General features: G+C 56.2%; 6 protein-coding genes across 6 annotated transcripts; 2 read left to right on the top strand and 4 right to left on the bottom strand.

Annotated features, from left to right (window-relative positions):
• Window positions 1–647: 647 nt before the first annotated feature.
• Window positions 648–1,678, bottom strand: GGS23DRAFT_7928 (uncharacterized protein). The gene is made up of 2 exons (XM_051521285.1): window positions 1,132–1,678; window positions 648–1,059 (listed from the first exon to the last, which is right to left on the bottom strand). Exons 1-2 carry the CDS (start codon window positions 1,585–1,587, stop codon window positions 838–840), a joined length of 678 nt encoding a protein of 225 aa, XP_051376738.1. The 5' UTR covers window positions 1,588–1,678; the 3' UTR covers window positions 648–837.
• Window positions 1,679–2,850: 1,172 nt separating this feature from the next.
• Window positions 2,851–3,973, bottom strand: GGS23DRAFT_7962 (Tim17-domain-containing protein). The gene is made up of 3 exons (XM_051521288.1): window positions 3,138–3,973; window positions 3,055–3,068; window positions 2,851–3,004 (listed from the first exon to the last, which is right to left on the bottom strand). The coding sequence occupies exons 1-3, from the start codon at window positions 3,703–3,705 to the stop codon at window positions 2,945–2,947; spliced, it is 642 nt and encodes a 213-aa protein (XP_051376737.1). The 5' UTR covers window positions 3,706–3,973; the 3' UTR covers window positions 2,851–2,944.
• A 258-nt stretch (window positions 3,974–4,231) lies between these two features.
• Window positions 4,232–9,388, top strand: GGS23DRAFT_543699 (putative death-receptor fusion protein-domain-containing protein). The gene is made up of 8 exons (XM_051514860.1): window positions 4,232–4,772; window positions 4,829–5,661; window positions 5,720–6,719; window positions 6,780–7,010; window positions 7,070–7,316; window positions 7,373–7,677; window positions 7,735–8,237; window positions 8,300–9,388. The coding sequence occupies exons 1-8, from the start codon at window positions 4,645–4,647 to the stop codon at window positions 9,091–9,093; spliced, it is 4,041 nt and encodes a 1,346-aa protein (XP_051376736.1). The 5' UTR covers window positions 4,232–4,644; the 3' UTR covers window positions 9,094–9,388.
• A 958-nt stretch (window positions 9,389–10,346) lies between these two features.
• Window positions 10,347–12,927, bottom strand: GGS23DRAFT_7898 (uncharacterized protein). Its single transcript, XM_051521284.1, has 2 exons — window positions 12,269–12,927; window positions 10,347–12,178 (listed from the first exon to the last, which is right to left on the bottom strand). The coding sequence occupies exons 1-2, from the start codon at window positions 12,783–12,785 to the stop codon at window positions 10,599–10,601; spliced, it is 2,097 nt and encodes a 698-aa protein (XP_051376735.1). The 5' UTR covers window positions 12,786–12,927; the 3' UTR covers window positions 10,347–10,598.
• Window positions 12,928–13,298: 371 nt separating this feature from the next.
• Window positions 13,299–18,449, bottom strand: GGS23DRAFT_543695 (uncharacterized protein). Its single transcript, XM_051514859.1, has one exon. It carries the CDS (start codon window positions 18,045–18,047, stop codon window positions 13,821–13,823), a length of 4,227 nt encoding a protein of 1,408 aa, XP_051376734.1. The 5' UTR covers window positions 18,048–18,449; the 3' UTR covers window positions 13,299–13,820.
• Window positions 18,450–19,203: 754 nt separating this feature from the next.
• Window positions 19,204–20,179, top strand: GGS23DRAFT_591825 (uncharacterized protein; the record flags this gene model as incomplete). Its single annotated transcript, XM_051517788.1, has 2 exons — window positions 19,204–19,365; window positions 19,514–20,179. 2 exons carry the CDS (start codon window positions 19,204–19,206, stop codon window positions 20,177–20,179), a joined length of 828 nt encoding a protein of 275 aa, XP_051376733.1.
• Window positions 20,180–20,235: the final 56 nt, after the last annotated feature.

Raw genomic sequence — 20,235 nt, 5'->3', positions numbered from 1 at the left:
AGAAAAGAAAGGGGAAGAAAAGGGAAAGGATCATCTAGCCATTAACCCATACCTACTGATAGGCAGCGAAGGAGGGAACAGCTCGTAATGCCTCAGGTTGTTGGCTGGTTCAATTCCAACAGTTCAACTCTTCTCATCCTCGCCGCGTCGCTTTCTGGATGCCTATGAGACGATCAACCGCCCTACCTGCCTACGTATCCCGGCCTACCCGTATATACCGGCCTAGGACCTAATGCGTGCCCCGTGTGCCCTATGTGTACCTATACTACCTATACGGCGATCCAAAAGACGGCCCACACTAGGTACCGAATGTCACTTGTCTGTCTTCCATTATGGATTTGACCCCTTCAACGCTGTTTGCTGCTGCAACTCCACGCAATTCGGCGGAGGGACCGGGAGATCTGATCTACCTCTCCTCTCCTCTCCGCTCCGCTCCCCTTTTAGCCGTGCCCGTTAACAAGTACCGTCCTCATTAGCTAGCCCGTGTCGAGTGAGAAAAGAAAAAAAAAATACTGCTATACAAGAGCCGCTGACTGTGTGGCCTATCCGGCTCGCTCTGTCGCCATTATCACCAACTAATCGTCCTAGCGGGTTTGGCTTCACCTTCGATAGAGCGACTGAAAAGGGCCGAAAAATGTACCATACTTACATTACCTTACTCGACTACATAGGTGCCTACCGTTGCCACCCCCCTTAGCCTTCATCTATGGGCCTCTACCTTAGGTGCCTAAGGTGTTGCTATACCTAGGTAGTATACGAGTGCTAGGTACATGCAACCGTCTCTTGCATACCTACGTTGCCACCAATTCCTATCCGAATGCCGCAGATAAAGTGACCTTAGAGCTCTCCCAGAGAGGAGAGAGCCTCTACCAGTGCCCCTTTGAGAGAATCCAAGTGCTTGCCCGCATCATTTTCTGCATCCCGGCACGACGAGGTGGAATTGGGGGTAGCCGGCTGTCCCAAATGCGCCTGTTGTGGGACGCCGTCTCGGCCCGGCTGCTCGCTTTCAGCCCGGTTACGTCTTCCGGCCGCATACTTAGCATCGTATATCTTGCCAGTCTGCCAACCCTAGTGTTAAACCCCGCTCTACACATATCGTGTTGGCTGTACAATTCTCGGCAGGAAACTTACTCGAATGAGCACGGCGGATACATGGCTCTCCTTAACCGAGGAAACCATCTTTTTGTATCGCTCCTCTGTGTCGATAGGCAGCCAATCGGTGAGGATCTTGGTCCGTCCGTCGGCAGTAGGCTGCTCCGACAACCGGTAAGACCAGCTTTGCCGCTGCTCCCGGCTAAGTGCCATATCTCGAATCCAAAACTGGTCGATCTCGCTGTCGTCTAGTTTTGGTGAGGGGTCGTCCGCGTCATCGTCGCTGTCTAGTTCAACTAGTTCACGACTCGAGATGGCAGCCTTAAGATAAGGCTGAGCAACATTCTCCAGGAGGTTACGGAACTCTTGGAGGCTGCATCCGGGGTCGACGGGGGCCGAGAAGTCCTCGAGCTTGAGCTTCAGTTTCGACGTGACTCGAAGCATGAACATCTTCACCATGCCCTCCTTGCCAGGCTCAGCCGGTGGCTGCGACATGGGTTTCACAGACGATTCACTCTCTAGGAACCGATATTTGGCTACGAGTATGACCTGGAAAATAAAGCCCGTCAGCCAAAACGCCGATTAGTCCCGAGAGAGGGAAGGGCTTGTCAACAAACCTTTTCCTCGAAGCTAAGGGTCGACGCGAGGGGGGGCGTCGAATATGGATTCGCATCCAAATGCGAGTAAGCCTTTGTCGTCGATTTCCTCACACAGCAGTTCGTCGACTAGGGCAGAGATTTTGCTGTCGTTCTCGAGGACCGTCTCTAGGGAGCGTCGACGCGCTAGGAGCTCCGGGTCGGAAGGGGGTTGATCGTCAAGCGGGACGAAGACGTAATTTTTCGTCTCGTCGGAGCCTGTCGAAAGATCCCAGTTCGGCCAGGCAACGCCTTCGCGTCTCTCTTCTGCCCGCCCGGAATCCTTTCGTCCGGTCAGGGCCTCCATCATCGTCACAGGCTCGGCTCTGGCGCGCCATTCCTGCAGGCGATTGTCGATGAGCGCCTCCTTGACCTCGTCCGGCGATTCCTAATCGCTAGCCATGGTGGAAGGTGACCGAGATGTGGCCAAGAGGTCGAGCGAGAGGTAGATGGCAACGGAACAATTCCCAAACTGAGGGGAATGAAGTTTTCCAGAGAAAGAGTACCCAGTCTGGTGCTGGCAGGCGGGGGCAGCAGATATGCAGAAGCCTAATGGATGGTGATAGAGTCTCCTGAAGAATAGAAATAGAAGAAGAAAAAAAAAGATGTTCTTTTGTACCGGGACTCAGGGACTCGAGAGGCTGTGAATTGATCCGTTGGCCACGGCAAGCGGAAGCCCACCAGGAAATCCAGGGGCCAAGTTGTACCTGCTCAGTTATTATATAGCAACACCAGCAGAATAGCCAGACCTTTCGAGGCAGATCGAAGGACCGTGATGGAGGGAGAGCCCTCGACTATTTGCTCACGCAGTTTATTTTCTTATCATTGCCCCCCTGCTCTTTGTCTCGTCCCATCCAAATCTGTACGTCGCGGTGGGTTCTCCCAACGGGGCACTACTCTCGAGGCTGGTTCCTGAAATATGAGTAATTCAATTCCGCCCTGTAGTGGACTCGAACGCCTACCCATCCACAACCTATGGATGCTTTCTACTGTGCGCGACCACCTATCCGTTTTATACACCGAACCCTAGCTGGAGGGGAGAGTATCCGTCACCTTGCTACCAACTCGACCGAGGTCTCTCCATACAACCAATCGAAGGCATTATGCTGCTCTAGGGCGCCTTCTCGAGTTTTATATCATACACAGTTATCTTAGTCTCGCGTCCGGATTAGGAGCTGCTCTTGGTTGGTGAATTCGCGCAGTCGTTATCGCCATAATTAAAGGTTCTGCTCGTGGTCTTTGCTGCTCGATGGCGAAAGCAGGACTTTCCTCGTGATCTGCTACCCGTTAGTTGGGAGATACCTAGGGTGTGGTTGGGGATCCGTACCGCCCACGCGCCTGCTATCGACGCCACGATGCCACCCGATATCAGCATCGGCCGGAGCCCCCTAGTGCTTTTAAATAGCATACCACTCAACCCGCCCGCCGCGATGGTGTTCGCCGCGTCGTGCTTCCCCCTAAGGTATCCTATTCCCGAATTAAAACAATTGTATGTGATGGCGACAACGCCGGCCGAGTTCCCCAAGAACGGGCCTCGCCTGGTGACGGCGTTGAGGACGGAGTTGAGCCGCAGCTTTGGGGGTTGGCCCGCCGACCTCCTCAGCCCTTCCTGGAGCCCCCACGCGCCTCCCAACGACAAGGCGGTAAGGTACGTGATGCCGGTCCCGTAACATAAATCGTCGCTGAAGCCTCGAGAGGGGATAGCGCTTTGTGCGCCAGGGAGGTCTGATAGGGCCGAGTCCTCTAAGCTTAGGTACTCTAGACCCTCCTTGTCCAAGCCGGCTAAAGGATGCAGTAGAGACGGATCGGCGAATTCGGAGCTCTTTAAAAACGAATCTACGCCGTGCGCATCGTAGGGATCGAATGGTGTCGGGGAGAAGTTGTCGATGGGTGCGGACGAAGAGGCGGGACTCGGAGGGGACGAAGACGAGGATTGTTGCGAGGACTTCCGTCCCGTCAGCGCATCCCAAATAGACATGCTGTCAAGTGCGACGCTGAAGATGCGGCACGATGGGCGCGCGCACGAGACGGAGAGACAAGAGAGAAGGGATATACGCAAGTTATGGGGAGGTCGTCGCCGTCCGCGTCCCGCAGGTAAAATTACAATTCCGCTGGGTTATGACGATAGAAGATGGTGGGAGCTCCGATAGAGGTGGGCACGAGAAAAAAGACGGGAAAAAAAAAGACGGCCTGTCTTCGGTACCTAGGTACATCATAAGTAAGTACGAAGATAGGATGTACCTCCTAGAAGTAACCTGCCTTAGGAGCTGACAGGGCGTCATAACTTCAAGATGTATTTTAGGTAGCCCAGTACGCTATATACGTGCACATCCAAGTCCCTCGCTACATGTTAAAGATACCTGAGTAGAAGTACCTACTTAAGAATTGATTGGCGGGGCATACCAATGGCACTATACCTAAGCAGGCTAGAATGGGAAAATACAACTATAATGCGGTACGAAATACTTCATCCTTACCTCTCAACGGACCTTACCAGCTGCTGATGATTCAGTCTTTTCTCAGCTTCACTTTAAGCGGGAAGACATCCGCGAGCAGGAATTCGTCTGCATACCCCCCTACCAGTATCTGTTGGCTGGGCTACCCGTCCAGACGCACATCGTGTCCGGCCACTCTCTCATGGGAATTCGGACGACATGTTAACCCAAGTGGTTCTCCTTCCCACATCACCCCCGAGCCTTGGCCTACTGCCCATTATCCTCCCAGTGTGACAATTGAGTCCTTGGGCGATCTTCCCAGGATTCTCCCGCACGGCTTGTTCTCTGAGGATTTTCTTCTTCTACTTTAGGTTGTCGAATTAGGTAAATCCGTACCTAGGAGCCAGGTAGGGCTTCCGTACCTACTTCTACCCACCCAAATCGGCGTAGGTGAAGGGTGAGAGAAGCTGGACCAACCCCTGATGCACACCACGACACGGCCGTTTACGATGGAGCCCCCAACGATACTTGCCAGAATTGGCGAGACCAACTTCAACCCAAAACATGCCGTTGCCTGGATTGAGGAGCAGCCGGAGGCATTGCAACTATGGTAAGTCGGAGAAGGCTCGGAAGACCTAGTCATCTCTATTCACATAGACCACCCAGGCAACTTGTCTTCCAAGGACTTCTCTCGTGTGCGGAGAAACCGAAGCAATCGTCTGGGAATGCCTGTGTGAAATTACACGGGTTTGTTGAGCAATGCTCCAAATCTACCCACTCCTCACTGCGCAACTTTGCTTTCGCGGAGAGCACTGCCCTGAGGCTTTTCGATTTTTTCATGGAGTGGAACGAGCAGGATTCTCACCGGTCTATGCGGCTCGTCCTCGATTTCCTTGCACATTCTATATCCAAAAACCCCGTGCCAGAGGTCGGAGACTCCATCAAGGAGGTCGTGCTGAACATCGCCGTATCTGCCATCACCCAGCAGACCTCGCGGCCGTCGGTGAAATCTGCCATGGCTGCTTTAGACTTTGTCATCCAGAAGAGATTAGTATACGTGTGCAGAGTCTTAGACGTCTACCAACAAGTTCACGGCCTGTCCTCGGATGTCGAGGCGCTCTGGGACCCCGTTATCTCTAAGATTTTCGCTTGGATGGAGCTGCACCCCGTATGTCCTATAGCCGGGAAACTTCTCGTTACCGTCTTCACCAGCCCTTGGTATGAAGGTAGTGATGCGAGGCATCAACCAGATGCTTGGCACGAATTTATATACAAGGGTTTGCGGATGAATACCGAGTATCTCGAGCCTATTAAACTATATGTATTCATCCCATTATTCAAGGCTGATCGGGTGGGCTCGCTAGTATATCTTAATCACCTGTATTCGCTTCAAAGACTCACCACAAAAAGCAGCGAGAGCTGGGACCCCAATTCGATGCTCTGGCTTGCTATGCTGGAAGCAGGGAAGAAGGCTGGCGTGGTCAATGAGCCGGGCGGTGGTAAGCTGTTCATGCTATCAACTTGGGATTGCCTGGGGATTTGCTGAACACCGCAAAGGATCCGAGCACAACGGCGATAAAGCGGCTACGCAACTACGAGTAGATGTACTCGAAAGCGTTCTGTGCCATGACTCCCACGAGGCCCGGTCTTCGGCTGTCTCTATTCTTATCGCGTCGCCGTCGACTACAAAACCGTACACGGCAGAGGCCTTGGGCCTTCTCAAGCGGCATCTACCATCCTTCCACGAGGACTCCAACCCCAAATTTCGTTACGACGTCCTAGGACATTCGAGAAATATGATAAAGCGTATTCAGAATACCATTGAGTCTCTACGACGAGAAGATGACCGGGTTTCGAGGCAAGCTAACAAAACAAGACCAACTAGCGATGTGCTTACGCATATAGAAGAAGACTTGAAAGGTCAGCTTGGTGGATTTGCTGCACGTCAAAATCCTGCCACCACGCAGTTACGTGCTACGCTACGCCAGCATGAGGATTTCGCGTCCTGGTATGTTGGCTTCCTTCAAGGAGAGCTTGCCCCCACCGTATCCTACCAGCGCCATATTACTGCATTAAAGGTTATGGGGCTTATTATCAAGTCGGCACCGGTTCAGACAGATAAGACGCCAGACACCTTTGGGCTTAGACATCTACTCATCGACTCAACGTGGTTCCGATCTGTCTTAGATCTCATTATGGACCCGTACGACGACGTGAGGGAAGCTGCAGGCTCGTTAGCGATGTCACTTTCTTTGGAAAATGGTACCGCGAGACTACAGAAACAGGTATATACAATGGGAAAGGCTCCGATAGAAGTACTTCGAAGCTTTTGCCACAGGGCGGATGAGCTTGCTCGGAGGACCGCTCGTGCCGATCACTCGGATGGTGTCGCCCGATCGTTTGAGCTCTTGTATCGCTGGGATGCCGATGGAGAAGGCAGGATGCGAATCCCCTTTGGTGTGCTATCGAGCCTCGAAACCAAGCTCTCCGCAGCCGAGCGAGATCTAGCTACCGCGGTGCTCCAGGCCCCAGTTCACGGCAGTTTTGCATCCCTTCGGTAAGTATCCCGGGAAGCGCAAATGACTATTAGGGGTCACTGCTTGCTAACATTATACAGCTACTTATGGGGTTCTCTCTCTAATACCAAGTACTCCGAGGTAGATCTTCGAGCCATGATCGAATTACAAGATCGCACCATTGCCTGCTGCCAGAGAATATGGCAAGCAGTGCGGCATGTATTATGTGATGACTCCCCAGAGGGCCACCTACCCGAAGAACTAGAAGAAGTCGACGGGCTCGACACGAAAGACTTGCTTAGCTATAGCTTTCGGGCGATTCACGAGTCTAGGTAAGGATGGGATGATCCGCTCCACACAGGGAGCGACAGTTGCTAAGAATCTTCACCAGCAATCTGATGCGTGTTATCGCGAGTAACGCTCACCAAGACCGAGGGCCGGGGTTTTTAGCTCCTTCGAGACCGAATTTTGAGGCAATTGGACGGTTGACATTCGAGGAACTGTCAACTCTGCGACACCGGGGAGCTTTTACAACCGTATCCCAGACATTCGCTAGTTGTTGTCAGCTTGTAAAATACTTCCCGGCACAACTTGACGAATCTGGCGATACTTCTAGTTTGCTGGAGGAATGGTACGAGGTTCGTCATCCTTGGTGTTTTGGTGCTTTACTTAGGCTAAGCCTCCTATACGATAGGGGGCTCTTTCTTGCATTCATACCCAGGTATCGACGACTCGAAGGTCAGCAGGTATCCCAGCCCTGATTGTGGGAATACTTTCTTCGAATGCAGATCGTCCATCTTTCCCAGAAGTTATTCGCAAGCTACAAGACATCGGTTGCCGACCGGCGCTCGCGTCTGAAACCGACGGGTCAAATTTGCCCCAGGTACATGCTCTAAATAGCATCAAAGATATCTTCAAGAGCTCTCATCTTAGCAAGACCGCGGAACCCTACCTCGCCGACTGTCTACAATTGGCGGCAAATAGTCTTAAATCTGAGATGTAAGCTCCTCGACCTCTACTAACTCATACATGGCGTGGATTAACAAACACCTGTAGATGGGCAATTCGAAACTGCGGTCTTCTGCTCCTGAGAAGTCTCATCGATTGCCTCTTCGGTACGAGCGAGAGCAAAACGTCGATCGAAGCCGGATGGGACGGGCGCTCTACCAAGATATCTTATTCCAAGTTCAGGGCCCTCCCTGCCCTTCTTGTTAACCTCCTGGAGATAGGTTGGCAGCCTACGGGAGTCCTGATAGGATCGCAGACGGCGGAGTCCGTCTTTCCTGCGCTGGACATCATCCGGCGCGCTGGCCCGCCGGAGGAATCCCGTGACGGACTCTACGACATGATCGCACGATACTTGGGGAGCCACATCTGGCACGTACGAGAAATCGCTGCTCGCACATTGTGCTCGTTTCTTCTCAAATCGGGTTGGGTCGGTTCGGCGGCAGAGCTCCTGAAAAGCTCTGGTAGTTCGGCAAACAAACTACATGGAGCGCTCTTGACACTGAAGTTTTTGCTCGAGAGGCTCGCCGAAGTGATGCCTGATCAACTTTCCGGTCAGCATCCTTCCCCCTCTTATCCTAGTAGCAGGCCTGAGACTAAGACTAAGTGCTTATAGATCACGAGGTTCATTCGGTGCTCGATTTGCTTGCGGAACTGCCTGCAACGAGCAGCTGCATCAGCACATGCGCAGACGCGAGATCGGTTTACATTGAAATCGTCTGTTTTCTAGCCAGACTGAACGGGACCAAAGTTAAGCTCGGAAAGAGCCCTATTATCGACCCTTTCGGACATCTACCATCCTGGGCACTCGAGCCTAGCGATACTTCTGGCCAGATACCATCTACATCCGCATTGCTAGATGCTCGGCTTGGAGAAGCAGCCGTCCTCCGCGCATTGCAATCGGGCAGAGCAGCGGGGAACGTGCTGAAGCAGACTCTGACGACGGCTCTGAACAGTGATGTTAACGTTGCTTGCTCTATCCTGGAGAGTATGTCGGCCGCTGGCGAGTTGGAGTCAGACGAGTCTAGGGGTAATCTCGTCGAGGCGTACATGCACGTCTGCTTCGAGACCGACGCCCCCGAGCCGCGGGCGCTCGCCCTAGAGAATCTAGCAGCGCTCCTAGATACTCTCCTAAGCTCGGGTGGGAGCCGCGACTACATCCCCACCGACGACGCCGTGACGCGTCTCTGGGCGAGCCTCCGCGACAAACCTATGAACCCGAGCCTGTCAGACGCCATCATCCGGGTGAGCGGGCCGCTACTGGCGATCGTCGTCTCGCGATCCGGGGGCGTGGTCGGCGACGGTCTCGAGCACTGGCTGCGGTCGTGGGGCGCGATGATGAGCGATGCCGGGACGGCCGACCAGGTGAGCACCCCAAAGCAGACGCCAGTGCGTGGGGCGTGGTACTGACAAGTCGCGACTCGCCGGTCTAGACCTTCGACACGCGCATAGCTGCCGCCGACGCCATGGCCTCGTTCACGGCCAGCGCCGCGCCGGGCCTAGCCGCCGGAGAGAACCAGGCGCAGCAGCACCCGGCGCACATCCCCTGGCTCCTGGCGCTGTACGATGCCCTCAACGACGACGACGACGAGGTACGCGCCGCGGCCGCCGCGGCCGCCGGCCCCGTCCTCGCGAACCGGCGCCTCGTCTCGGTCGAGGCCGCGCCGCTCCTGCTGCAGTGGCTCGTGTCGCGCTACGGCTCCCCCTCCCGCTGCGCCGAGTTCCGGGCCCGCGCCGCGTGCCGCCTGATCGGGCAGGCCGAGCTCGCGCCGACGGCCTGGGTCCCGGCGGCCGCGCAGCTCGCGCGCGCGGCGCGCGTCGACGACGCGCTCTTCGCCGTCGAGGACCAGAACCTGTACGTCGACGAGGTGCGCGAGGCGCGCCGCTGGCGCGCCGTGTTCCTCGCACTCCCGCCCCCGCCTGCCGAGGCCGCCGCGGTAGACGCCGCGCTCGCCCGCTGGACCCTCGACGGCCTCCAGTGCCTGGCGGCCCGCGCCGCCGCCGACGACGGCCCGCTCGGCTGGACCGCGAAGCCCGACGTCTTCGCCGTCTGCGCGCGGGTCCTGGGCGTGGGCGCGGCGTTGACAGCGGCGGCTCCTGCTCCGGGCCCCCACCCCCTTTCTGCCGACGTACGCGCGCAGATCGCGCGGGAGCTGCGCCGGTTCTGCGACGAGGGGCACCGCGCCGGCGTCCACGGGCTGCTGCTCCGGCTGGCGGATGGCGAGGGCTTGGGGGACGCGCTGGGGGCCTGGTAGCAGCGTCGGGGGGGTGGGTAAAGAAAGGGGTAGGGGCGGTTGGGTATACGTATGCGTGGGCGTGAGAAAAAAAGGGGGGAAGGGGAGGGGAAGAGCGGACGGATAGATATATAGGTAGGTCTCGTATCTTCGGTACGCGTGCGTACATATGAACATAAACACAAGTCTACTGTGTTTTCAACACAAGCTTAGCTTGCCTGCCTGTCTTATACGCGTCCCTCCATCTTCGACACACTTCCGAAGGACGTGCTTACGTGTATAAATGCATACGCAGCGGCGTGTTCTTTTCCCTCCGCCCTGTCCAACCTAGCACCACATCCCCTCTCCCCCCTCCCAGGAATGTACATGCTTGACCCTTATACAAGTAATACAAGTATTTCCATGTAGTTACTATACGCCGTCCTCTCCCTCCGGCCTATATCCCTCCTCACCTCGCCTCGCCTCAGCTCTGCGTCTTGTCTCTACACCTCTACCCGGCCGTCCGGGATCTCGACGAGGCTCCCAGATACGGCGGCTGCTGCGGAGTGCGCCGAAGACCCGAGGGAGGCATCGCGACGAGGTGGGACCTGGCCTTTTTTTCCGACGTCCGACCGTCCCGTCGACGCGTACCTGCATGCCACGGAGCTATGCTGCCGCCCCGCCCGTCCGAGCCGCGAGCTGTCACATCGCGGCGTGCTCCGCGGGCTGGTCGGTCGCGGACCTCCTCAGCACGGCGCGCCTCTCGGGCGGCGTCGCGGGCGCGCCCTCCGGCCGGGTGCCGTCGCGGCCGAACCGCGCGACGAGCATCGTGTTCTGCGCCTGCAGGTCGCCGACCGCCTCCTTCAGGACCTCGACCTGCTTGAGCGCGACGTCGCGCTCGGCGCGCGCCCTCTCGAGCTCCGCCGCGAGGCTCGCCTTCTCCTCGCGCTCGGCCGCCTTGCGCCGGCGCTCCTCCGCCTTCTTCCGCTCGCCCTCGCGCTTCGCCTCCATCTTCCGCAGCTCCCGCTCGTGCTTCTCCCGCTGCCTCGCCACCTCGCGCTCGTGCTTCCGCCGCAGCTTCTCCGCCGCCGCCTCGCTGCGCTGCGCCGCCTCGTCGCGCTTCGACCGTGCCTTCTCCTGCTCCCGCTGCAGCTTTTCCTCTATCTTCCGCTTGCGCTCCTCGAGCTTCCTGAGCTCCTTCTCGTGCTGTGACGGCGCCGTCGAGCGGACTGCTAGAGAGTCGGTCGAGCGTGTGGACTCCGCCCCGGTGGTGACGGAGGGTGTGAGCTGTGGGGTTTTGATTTTAGACGACGACTCGTCGACTTCTTCGGCCTCCAAGCTGTGGAAACTATGGACCGAGGAAGAGTCGTCGGAAGCTTCGGAGGATAGATCTGACGGTTCCGCGCCATCGCTTTTAGTTGATCCAAAGGGGTAAGGGATGTGGGAGGCCGCTACCGAAGCTGCGGTGCCTAGAGCATTTGCCATCATGCCGTAGAAGCCCATAGGCCCCGGCGGTCCCTCCTCTTCCTCTTCCTCCACTATCTTATCGACTCTCTGCCGCGGGGCGGTAGAGTCTCCAGTAAGATTCGACGTCAGGCTTATTGACGCCATTTTCTTCGAAACGACTTCCTCAGCCTTTGCTGCTTCTTGCTTGAGTTTCGCATCTTCGCCGCTAGATTCGTTGAAATCGTCCAAGGATTTCGATGAGATCCACTTGACAAATTTGTGGGCGTCCCCGGCTATACCTGGGGGCGTCCCCCTCTCGATCATGAATCGAGGGACACTACCACCGGGATCGCTCCGGGTAACCATCAACCACTCTATCACGGTATCATAGCTTTCGTCTTCCTCCCGAACGTCCCCAATATCTACGGACCCGATGGTTTTACCCCGTTTCCGCCCCCGTTCGTCGTTGGTAGAGGGCGCGGCTATAGCCGTTCTATGAGCCGAGCGGATAGTGGCCTGTCTGCTGATGTTCTCCGCGGCGCTCCGCACCGACGCCGCCGAATCGTCGGTTACATCTATCGACGACCGAGTTTTACGGAGGGACTTCTCTATTCGTATCTCACGGATGAACTCGACGGACTCGTACTGACCACGGATGAAACCTTGACGAGGTGGACATTCTGGATGGATACACGGCCTCGACACGAGTATAAAGTATCTGGCGTTGTCCGCTTCTCCCTGTGGAGGGGGATTGAGTGCCGAGTCGGAGCTTAATAGGAGGGTTGTGAAATCCCGGGGCGTCGTCGGTCCTGGAAATTGCGCTGATAGTTGGTAGACTGGTCCGATATACCTGTTAGTATCGCCTCGGGTTGTAAAATTTCTTGTTCACGTATGCTTTCTTGGACGGTGGGATACCGGTGACGTACACTGCATCTTGCCGTAGTCCTGGACGGCTTGACTGACGACCCGTTTGTCGGCACCAATGCCTCGGATACTCCCATCGCCGGGCTTGCCCTGGACCTTCATGCTTTCGTCTAATTCTTTCTCCATGCACAATTTCCACTTCTCAAAGGAGAGGCCCTCGTGCACACTACGCCTCGCAAACCAAGCGCCCTTCCCATCCTTAGCGGCCAGCTTGTAGACGTCGAGGCCGAGGGGGTTCTCGCGCGGGTTGACCTTGACCTCTTTCCATTCTTTCCTCAATTGGTTGACTCGGGCCGACGGCTGGGACGTCCTGCTGGGGAGGGTGGGAAGATCCGGGTCGGTGGCTGAACGTAACCTGCCCGGCATCTGCGGGGAGGACGCGAGCGATACGGGGATGGAGTCGATGACGCAGTGAGCATCATGAAATATGTCGGAGAGAAAGGTCTGAAGCTGGTCGTGGGCGATGCCGTCCCAATTGATGGGACCGAGCGCCTTGAAGGCTTCGTGGGCGTTCGGCATGGTATTTTTACCTCGCTCGGAGTGTCGAGCTTGATATAGGTTGAAGATGCGGTCCGTACGCGTTGCCGTGTTCAGTAAATACGTAGAGGGTCGTGTCGAGATGCGTAGGCCTTATTAGAACACCCCTAGCCGCCTGGACAGTTGCGAAACTCCTGGTTCCATTACGCGGATCGGGCGAACGTACAAAAGCAATCCTGGCTCGGGGGATTTGGCGTGCGTGTGAGTGTGTAGGAGATGCGTATGTAGTGGGTGTGTGTGCGATGGATGTGTGTGCGTAGGACAAGTTAGGAGGGAGAGGGGAAGGAGGAAGAAGAGAGAGAGAGAGGAGAGATCGAGACGGCGATAGAGAGTAGACGCCAATGCATCGAGTGTGAGGTGAATGACGATGGCAAGATGCGAGGCGAGGCATCCCGCAAGACCCTGTACCTGAGAAGTCCTCTGGCGTAGCCGCCACGCAGACCATAGGGCACGGGCATATATAGGTACATATAGGTACATCCGTCTACCAACATGCCATCCAATCTCGTGTCTATACCCCTGACGTCACGTACCAAAACATATGTATGTAACCCTCCAATGCATCAAACGGGGAACCCAGTCGTGGGATGGGAATAGGGGCTGCACCGATGGACGATCCTATCCAAAGACAACAAAAATACAATACAATAACCAAAGTAACAAGAGGCGGCGGTATCTACATATATGCGCACCTAAGAAAATGCGGCACTATTCGTTATGTTCTCAAGGACAACACGTTCGATTCTGGGGTATTCGTGTCCTAGGTGCTGCTACTACTGCCACCACCACCCTGCATTGGTACAAACTCGACGAACAAAAGAACAGACACTCTAACCTGTCTATGCAGCGTTTCATGCCTGTGATACCCACGACCTACTCCTCCTCTTCCCACGAAACAGACCGGGAGCGCGCACTTCTATAAACAGTGATTACTCGTCCGAGACCTCCTTGTACTTGCAGCCTCTATTATCTTCTCTCCCTACCGCCCGGCCGACCGCGGCTGACACTCGCCGCGTGCTAATATACCGTCCCCGCGAGAGACAAGCTCTCCCTCTCCCGCAGTAGCACTTCCCGGTCCTCTCGGCAGCTGCCGCAGTACTCCTCGTACCACAGCTGCAAGCCCTTGCGTTTGGACTCGTCTTTGCCCACACTCTGCAGAACTTTCTGCGCTAGCTCGCTGTCTCTCCCCGGGCCCCCCTTAGCCCCGCCGCTAGTCGGCGACGACGAGCTGTCCCAAGTCGCGAGCACGACCTCCACCTGCTCGCACCGGTGGTTCTCATCCAGTAGCCAGTTCTCCCACTCGGCCTGAAGCATCTCCCGCTCCACGCTGTTGACCACCCGCATCGCGACCAGCAGGTCGTGCCGATACGAACCGAGCTTTTGCCGCGTCTGCCGGAGCCGCCGCGCCGTTGCGCGGCTCGAGCTCCAAGAGAGCGAGGAGCCCGTGTACTCGTACGGCGCGTCCATGCTGCTGCTGTTGGCGATGGACTGGAATGTCGAATAGCAGTAGCTGTCCTGCGGCCACGAAGATGGCGTGGCCGAACTCTTGGCCGCTTCGTCTAGGTCCGCTATGTAGATGGCCCTGCTCATCATCGCATTCGGGCTGACGCCGACGCGATTCATAAAGTTGGCTGCTCGTCGTTCGCCCCACCACGTCGACATGCCCTGAGACGAGAGAACGATGTTGGTGAGCACGCTGAATCCGAGCAGGCCTAGGATGATCCACTGCGCCGTGATGATATCCCACAGCTTCTTCACCCCCGCGAATGTCCACATCATCAGGGACGATGCGACGCTGTCGCCGAAAGATCTGATGGTTTCGAGCAGCATCGAATTCAGCGTACGCGGGTTGATGTGCGCCTTCCTCGATGCGTCGTTCTCCCCGGGCGTGAAGACGACAACCTGCGTCTGTTGCCCGACGTTACCGTAGACCTGGATGGCCCTCTTCGTGCGGCTGTGGTGACCGAGCTTCCGCACTTGATCTGTCGCCACTTCGGCAAGCTCCTCGGCGTCCTGCCCGGCGTCGTCGAGTGCCTGCCGCTCAACCATGTTCTTCGCCAGTGCTGGTGGCTTAGACCAAGCTACTTTTGTAAATATGGCTAATTTGCATTTTGACTTGGCGACGTGCGTGATGACGATCTTCGTCACCAACTTGAACCCGTGCGCGTGGGGTAGATGCCACGGCGTCTTCACGTGTGCGACAACGTACGTGACGTGTTCGCTGAATAAGTCGATTGTCTGTTCGTCCGTTATGTCCTCCGCTTTAGACCTACCCAGCCCCGTGGTGTAGTTAACCTTGAAATGAAATTGTCTTTGCATTTTGCCGGCGTCGTTTAGCTTCCAAGGGCCCTGCGAAATTTGCTGAGCTCTCCGTTCGAAATAGAGCTTGGGGAAGACGAAGCTCTTGTCTCCGAACAACACGTGAAAGCATGCCTTAGCGCTGATTTCGAAATTCCGCTCTGCAACTTTCCTCTGCATACCGTCGGGCTCGTAGATGACCGGCTGGGCTGGGAGTTGAAACTTCGGAAAGGGTCTGCGCGACAGCTTGTGCCGAGATCTATGGCCGAAACCGTGATGTCGGGGACCGATTGCCCTACCGCCCGCGGTGCCATTGTCCACAGGGGTCTGGGCCGAAATTTCTTCCCAGCTATCTACGCTAGGGCTATCCTTGTCTAACTCTTCTTTATCCAAGTTGATGAGAGAGCGGATAAGCTCTGGTAGTTCCATGGGCTCCTCAGCTTGTAGGTCGTCTATGAGAAGATTCAAACGTGCATGTAGTAGATCAAGATCCTCGAGAAAGGTCTTGATCGTGATTCGCGTGTATCCCATGTCGTCTGCTCGTTGGTTTAGGTGAAGGAAAATGAAATCGCAGTCTCTACCAGGCGCGGCTGTCACCTCTGCGATGGTGTCGAGAGTGATGGTATAAGTCACCACGAGGCCCATCTGGTGGCCATAAAAGTACATATTATCCGATGTGACGTAGATTCGTCCGTTACCGGCCATCTGGGGCGCATCACGATCCGTCTCGGAGGTGCTGATCCAGGAGGCCCGGAAGACCATCACCAGTTTCTCCTCCAAGGACACCCGTGGGAACAGTAACCGGAACTGTGCGGAATTGGTTTTGAGCTCCACGGGATAATTGGTCGGGAAGATCTCCTGCGGCGGCTTCTCTGGAACAGGTTGAACGATTTTTGGTTGCAATAGCCTCGCGTCCATGCTGATAGCCTTTTTATGTGCTGAAGTTGGGCTTCTGGCCTCTTCGCCATCGCCAACGGTCATCCTGATTGAGGGCGAATTGGGCCCGAAGGGATCGTCCGGATCAAAATCCGCACGCGAAGTGGCCCTGGATAAATGCTCTTGACCCCATGTATTGCTACCCCAATAATTTGCCACTATTGCAGCCGGTAAGCTCTGCGTCGGGTTTGCGCTGAATGCTCGGTCGCTACTGTAAACAACAGCCATCCCGCTAAGATTGGTCATTGCTGGCGGTTTGGCTAGCGTTGAAGGGGCAAGGCTACCGGGTTGTGTCCCGGGTCCTGGCAACACCAATATCGGCCCTTGCGTTTGCTTGGGGGCTGCCGGAGGATATCCCGGCAATAGACCATGACTGGCAGATATGAGACTGGCGATGCCACCGGCCGGGGTTGTTGTCGACAGAGATCCAACATCCGTACCTGAAGTGAAAGTAGCCTTGCGATGAAGATCGAGCTTCTGCATGATCCGGGCTGCGTGCTCCCGACTTGTCTCGCCTTCCTCACGAGCTAGAGATGTCACCGATCGTTTTGGCGGAGCTGACATGAGATCAAAGCTTGGTCTAGGAACCAAACCCCCGTCGGGAGCAGGGGGTGGTAGAGTTCCAGCTCGGTCAGCAGTTGCCGACCCTTCGTCAAGTTGCGTGTCTAATGCCTTGGCAGAGAATTCCGGTAGCGAAGGAGGTGTGATGGAGAAGGCCGGATCGATGCCGCCGGGTAGAGTCGAACTGTCCCGACTCACACTCGCTTCAAACGCCTTCTTCTTAGCCACTTCAAACACCTCGAGCCATTCCATCAGCTGGGCCTGGGTCTCAGCTTGGAGTAGCAGCGTCTGATTCTTAGTCTTGACCTCAAAACAGAACCGGCGTTCCTCGCCGACGGCAGGCTTTGCGTTACAGAGAAGGACGCCGATCTCGTCACCCTGCAAGACACCCTGTGGGCTGCTGACGAGCCAGCCGAAGATACCATCCCGGCAGTAGTACCACCTTCGGATCCAGTTGGTCCTAGATGGCTTGCCGGTTATCGTCCGTAGGAATAGCCAGCCTTGTTTCTCCGCTATCACCGCGGGAGTTCCGGCAGCAGCAACATTCATAGGCCCCTTGGATCCTAAGAAAGGAACGGTAGAGGCACTGTAGTCGTCGATCTCGCGCGACGGCTTGAAGGTAGCTAGTGCGACCTCCCCTATATCACGCCGTGCTATCTGCAACTCGCGTTGGAATGTGGCTTCGCTAAGCTCCATCTCTTTGGTCCATCCTCTCACCCGATCCATCTCGTGGCTGTACCGCCCGAAGCTCCCCGCGGTATCTCGCGACTTCTTCATCTCACGCCAGAGGTCACAGGATATCCGCACAAGGAGCTTGTCGAGATTGATACGAAATTGGGGCGCGAAGAAACAGAAGTCCATGGACGCCTTTAGGTAGGCCTTGCGAGTCTCGTACACGGCAAACGCGTCCTCACGCAACGACGAGGGCTCCTTCGTCTTGGACTGGCCCACGTACCGAGCCAACGTCGTATCGAAAACTTTCTGCGTCTGCTCCAGGATCTTTCTCGTTTCCTTGAAATTTCGCAGGTCGCCCTGGAGAAAGCCGCGGATGGGCTCGACCGACATGGCCTCCATCTTCCTAGCCGCATTCAGTATCTGCGTCCACCATTCCCTCGACCCGTCATTGTACCGCTTGAGGGCCAGGGCGGTATAGTCGTGGTCGACGGTATTGATGTTGGTCGGCGGGATGATCTTGGTTAGATACGTGTTGATAGTATCTTCGAGGCTCAGCATGTCGTGCGACAGCTTAGCCGTCGTCCTCGCATAGCCTTCCAGCCATCGTTCGATGATATCGACCTGCTCAGCAAAGTAGACGGAGGTAGCTCTAAACGAGGGCGAGTCGAGCCCGGCCTCGTTAAGGGTGACGGGTGCCGAGTGAGACGGATGCTTGGTCGAAGGGGGAGTCGGCGTGGGCGTGGGCAACACCGGCGTCGTAGTAGCGGCAGCCATCTCTGGCGACAACGGCTCTGCTAGGTCGGCAGAGGGGTTCGAAGGCCGGCAGCACAAGGGATTATGATCGCATCGAAGTCCGCAGAGGGTGGGTTTTGGATTCGACGAGGGCCAAGTAGTCAATGGCCCCGACGGTCGTGACGATGGCGATCCGGCTAGAGTATGACTGCGACAACGACAACGACAACGACAACGACGCGCTCTATATCACCAGGCCACTGGTCACGGCGTCTCGGTTCCGGTTCATTTACCGGGCAATCGTGCCTTGTCCTTCGTGTTGGGTTGTAATTTCCTCGGCCCCCGAACCTTTGGCAGTGTCATTTTGGGACTCAGGAGTCGAGTTGGTGTGGAGAGGATGGCCCGGCACGAGGCAGCTTGGGGGAGGTTGTCCTGAATGGAAATGCACAAAGCGTTTATCTGACATCAGAAAGCAATATGGGGCCACCTCGTTAACTGGATTCGGTTGTTTTATATAATCGTAGGTGGATAAGATGTAACTATGCAATATTACCTTTTATTGAGCGGTATACCTACCTTGGGTAGGTACCTAATATTAGGGGGAGGTGCGTGCCGGCCGAGGCACAAACAGTACCTGCCGCCCGTAATTGCCCACCGCTTAGCGCCAACCCCCAGACTGCATGCCCGGTAATTACATACGTAGGTAGGCATACCACCAAGTCGCTGCTTACAGGTACCTACCTACCTACCTTAGGTGGTAGATATCTACTAATCGATAGCATCGATAAGACAACAACGTCATGGGTTCTCTTTTCAAAGGGGTCTCGTTCTGGATAAGGGCCCAGATAAGAGCGCCGACATGTCACCGGACCGAGCGAGCACGCCACCTCTCTACACCCATCCAGGAGAGTCACCTACCTCAATGAACCTAAGGTACCTAACCTAACAGAGGTTAAGCTATGCTACCTACGTTATGTACCCACCTTAGAGGCAGAAGAGGGCGCACGAGGGGTACCTCACCACCTGATGTAGGTACCGAACCTCCCACGTCCCTCCTCTAAGAGGTAGCTTATCAATTACGCCCATCCCACTCTCTCTACGCAAGCATCCTGTAAACCATGAGCTCTCTCTGGCTTCCCTCGCAATTCTCTCCGTGTCATGTCCCGATCTTGCTCCCCCTCGAACGCCTCTCCCGACCATGACCATTTCCAAGCCCAAGGCGCTGCCGTCTCTCCAGTCTTGCTGCACCTGCGCGACCCTGCTCTGCGAGGTTCCCCGCCACGGCCCCTCGGAAAAGCCTCTGCCGCTAGATCGCCACTTGGATTGTTGCCAGAGAGTGATATGCGGCAACTGTCGCAATGTGCGTGGGCCGCTTATTTGTCTGACAGATAGATATACGTGTTTATATATATATATGTGTACACACCATATATATCATGACGCGGCCATCTCCAAATATACAAGCTGGCCTACGGACCTACTGCTAATCGACGTAATCGACGAAATAGAACAACCCTCGCTTTAGCTCCTACTGCCCCTACTGCCAAATCTCGCAAACCGGCACGGTCCTCCCCCCGGACCTAGACGACCCCCCTTCGTACAGTTCCTCCGTCGCAAACCATCCGTCCAGGGATGACGTAGCAACGGCGCCCCCGCCATACACCCCATGCGCCGCGCAGCGACCGGAGCAGCCGGGCGAGGAGTCCGGCTCGGCCTCCTCCGAGAAGAAGCCGGCGGAAGACACCTTGCACTTCTTGAACCACGCCCACGACAGCATCCAATCCCTATCGCTGCGCTACGGTGTCCCCGCGATGGCGCTGAAGCGCGCAAACAACATCACTAGCGACCATCTGCTTCTGGGGCGGCGAGCGGTGGTGATACCCGGCGAGTACTATAAAGGCGGGGTGAGTTTATCTCCGCGGCCCGTCGAGGGCGAGGAGGAAGAGGCGCGGAAAACCAAGATTCGCCGCTGGATGGTGGCGTGCAAGGTCCACGAATACGACGTCGCCGTATTATACCTGGAGCAGGCCAGCTATGATCTGACGACGGCGATGGAGGCCTTTTTCGCGGACGAAGAGTGGGAGCGGACCCATCCGATAGAGGTCGCGGGTAGAGGAAAGGGGGTTGCTAAAGGGGCGAGCAGCGGGCATCTACTTTGGAGAGGCCGACGGTAGGAGAAATCAAAGCCGCAGACGCTGGACGAACGTCCCAGCGTCCCCGTTGTGTATAT

The sequence above is a fragment of the Durotheca rogersii genome, assembly GCF_024521655.1.
Source record: "Durotheca rogersii strain YMJ 92031201 chromosome Unknown GGS23scaffold_1, whole genome shotgun sequence".
Lineage (NCBI taxonomy): Eukaryota > Fungi > Ascomycota > Sordariomycetes > Xylariales > Xylariaceae > Durotheca > Durotheca rogersii.
Note: the sequence above shows the minus strand (reverse complement) of the source record. Positions and strands in the feature narration are given on the sequence as shown.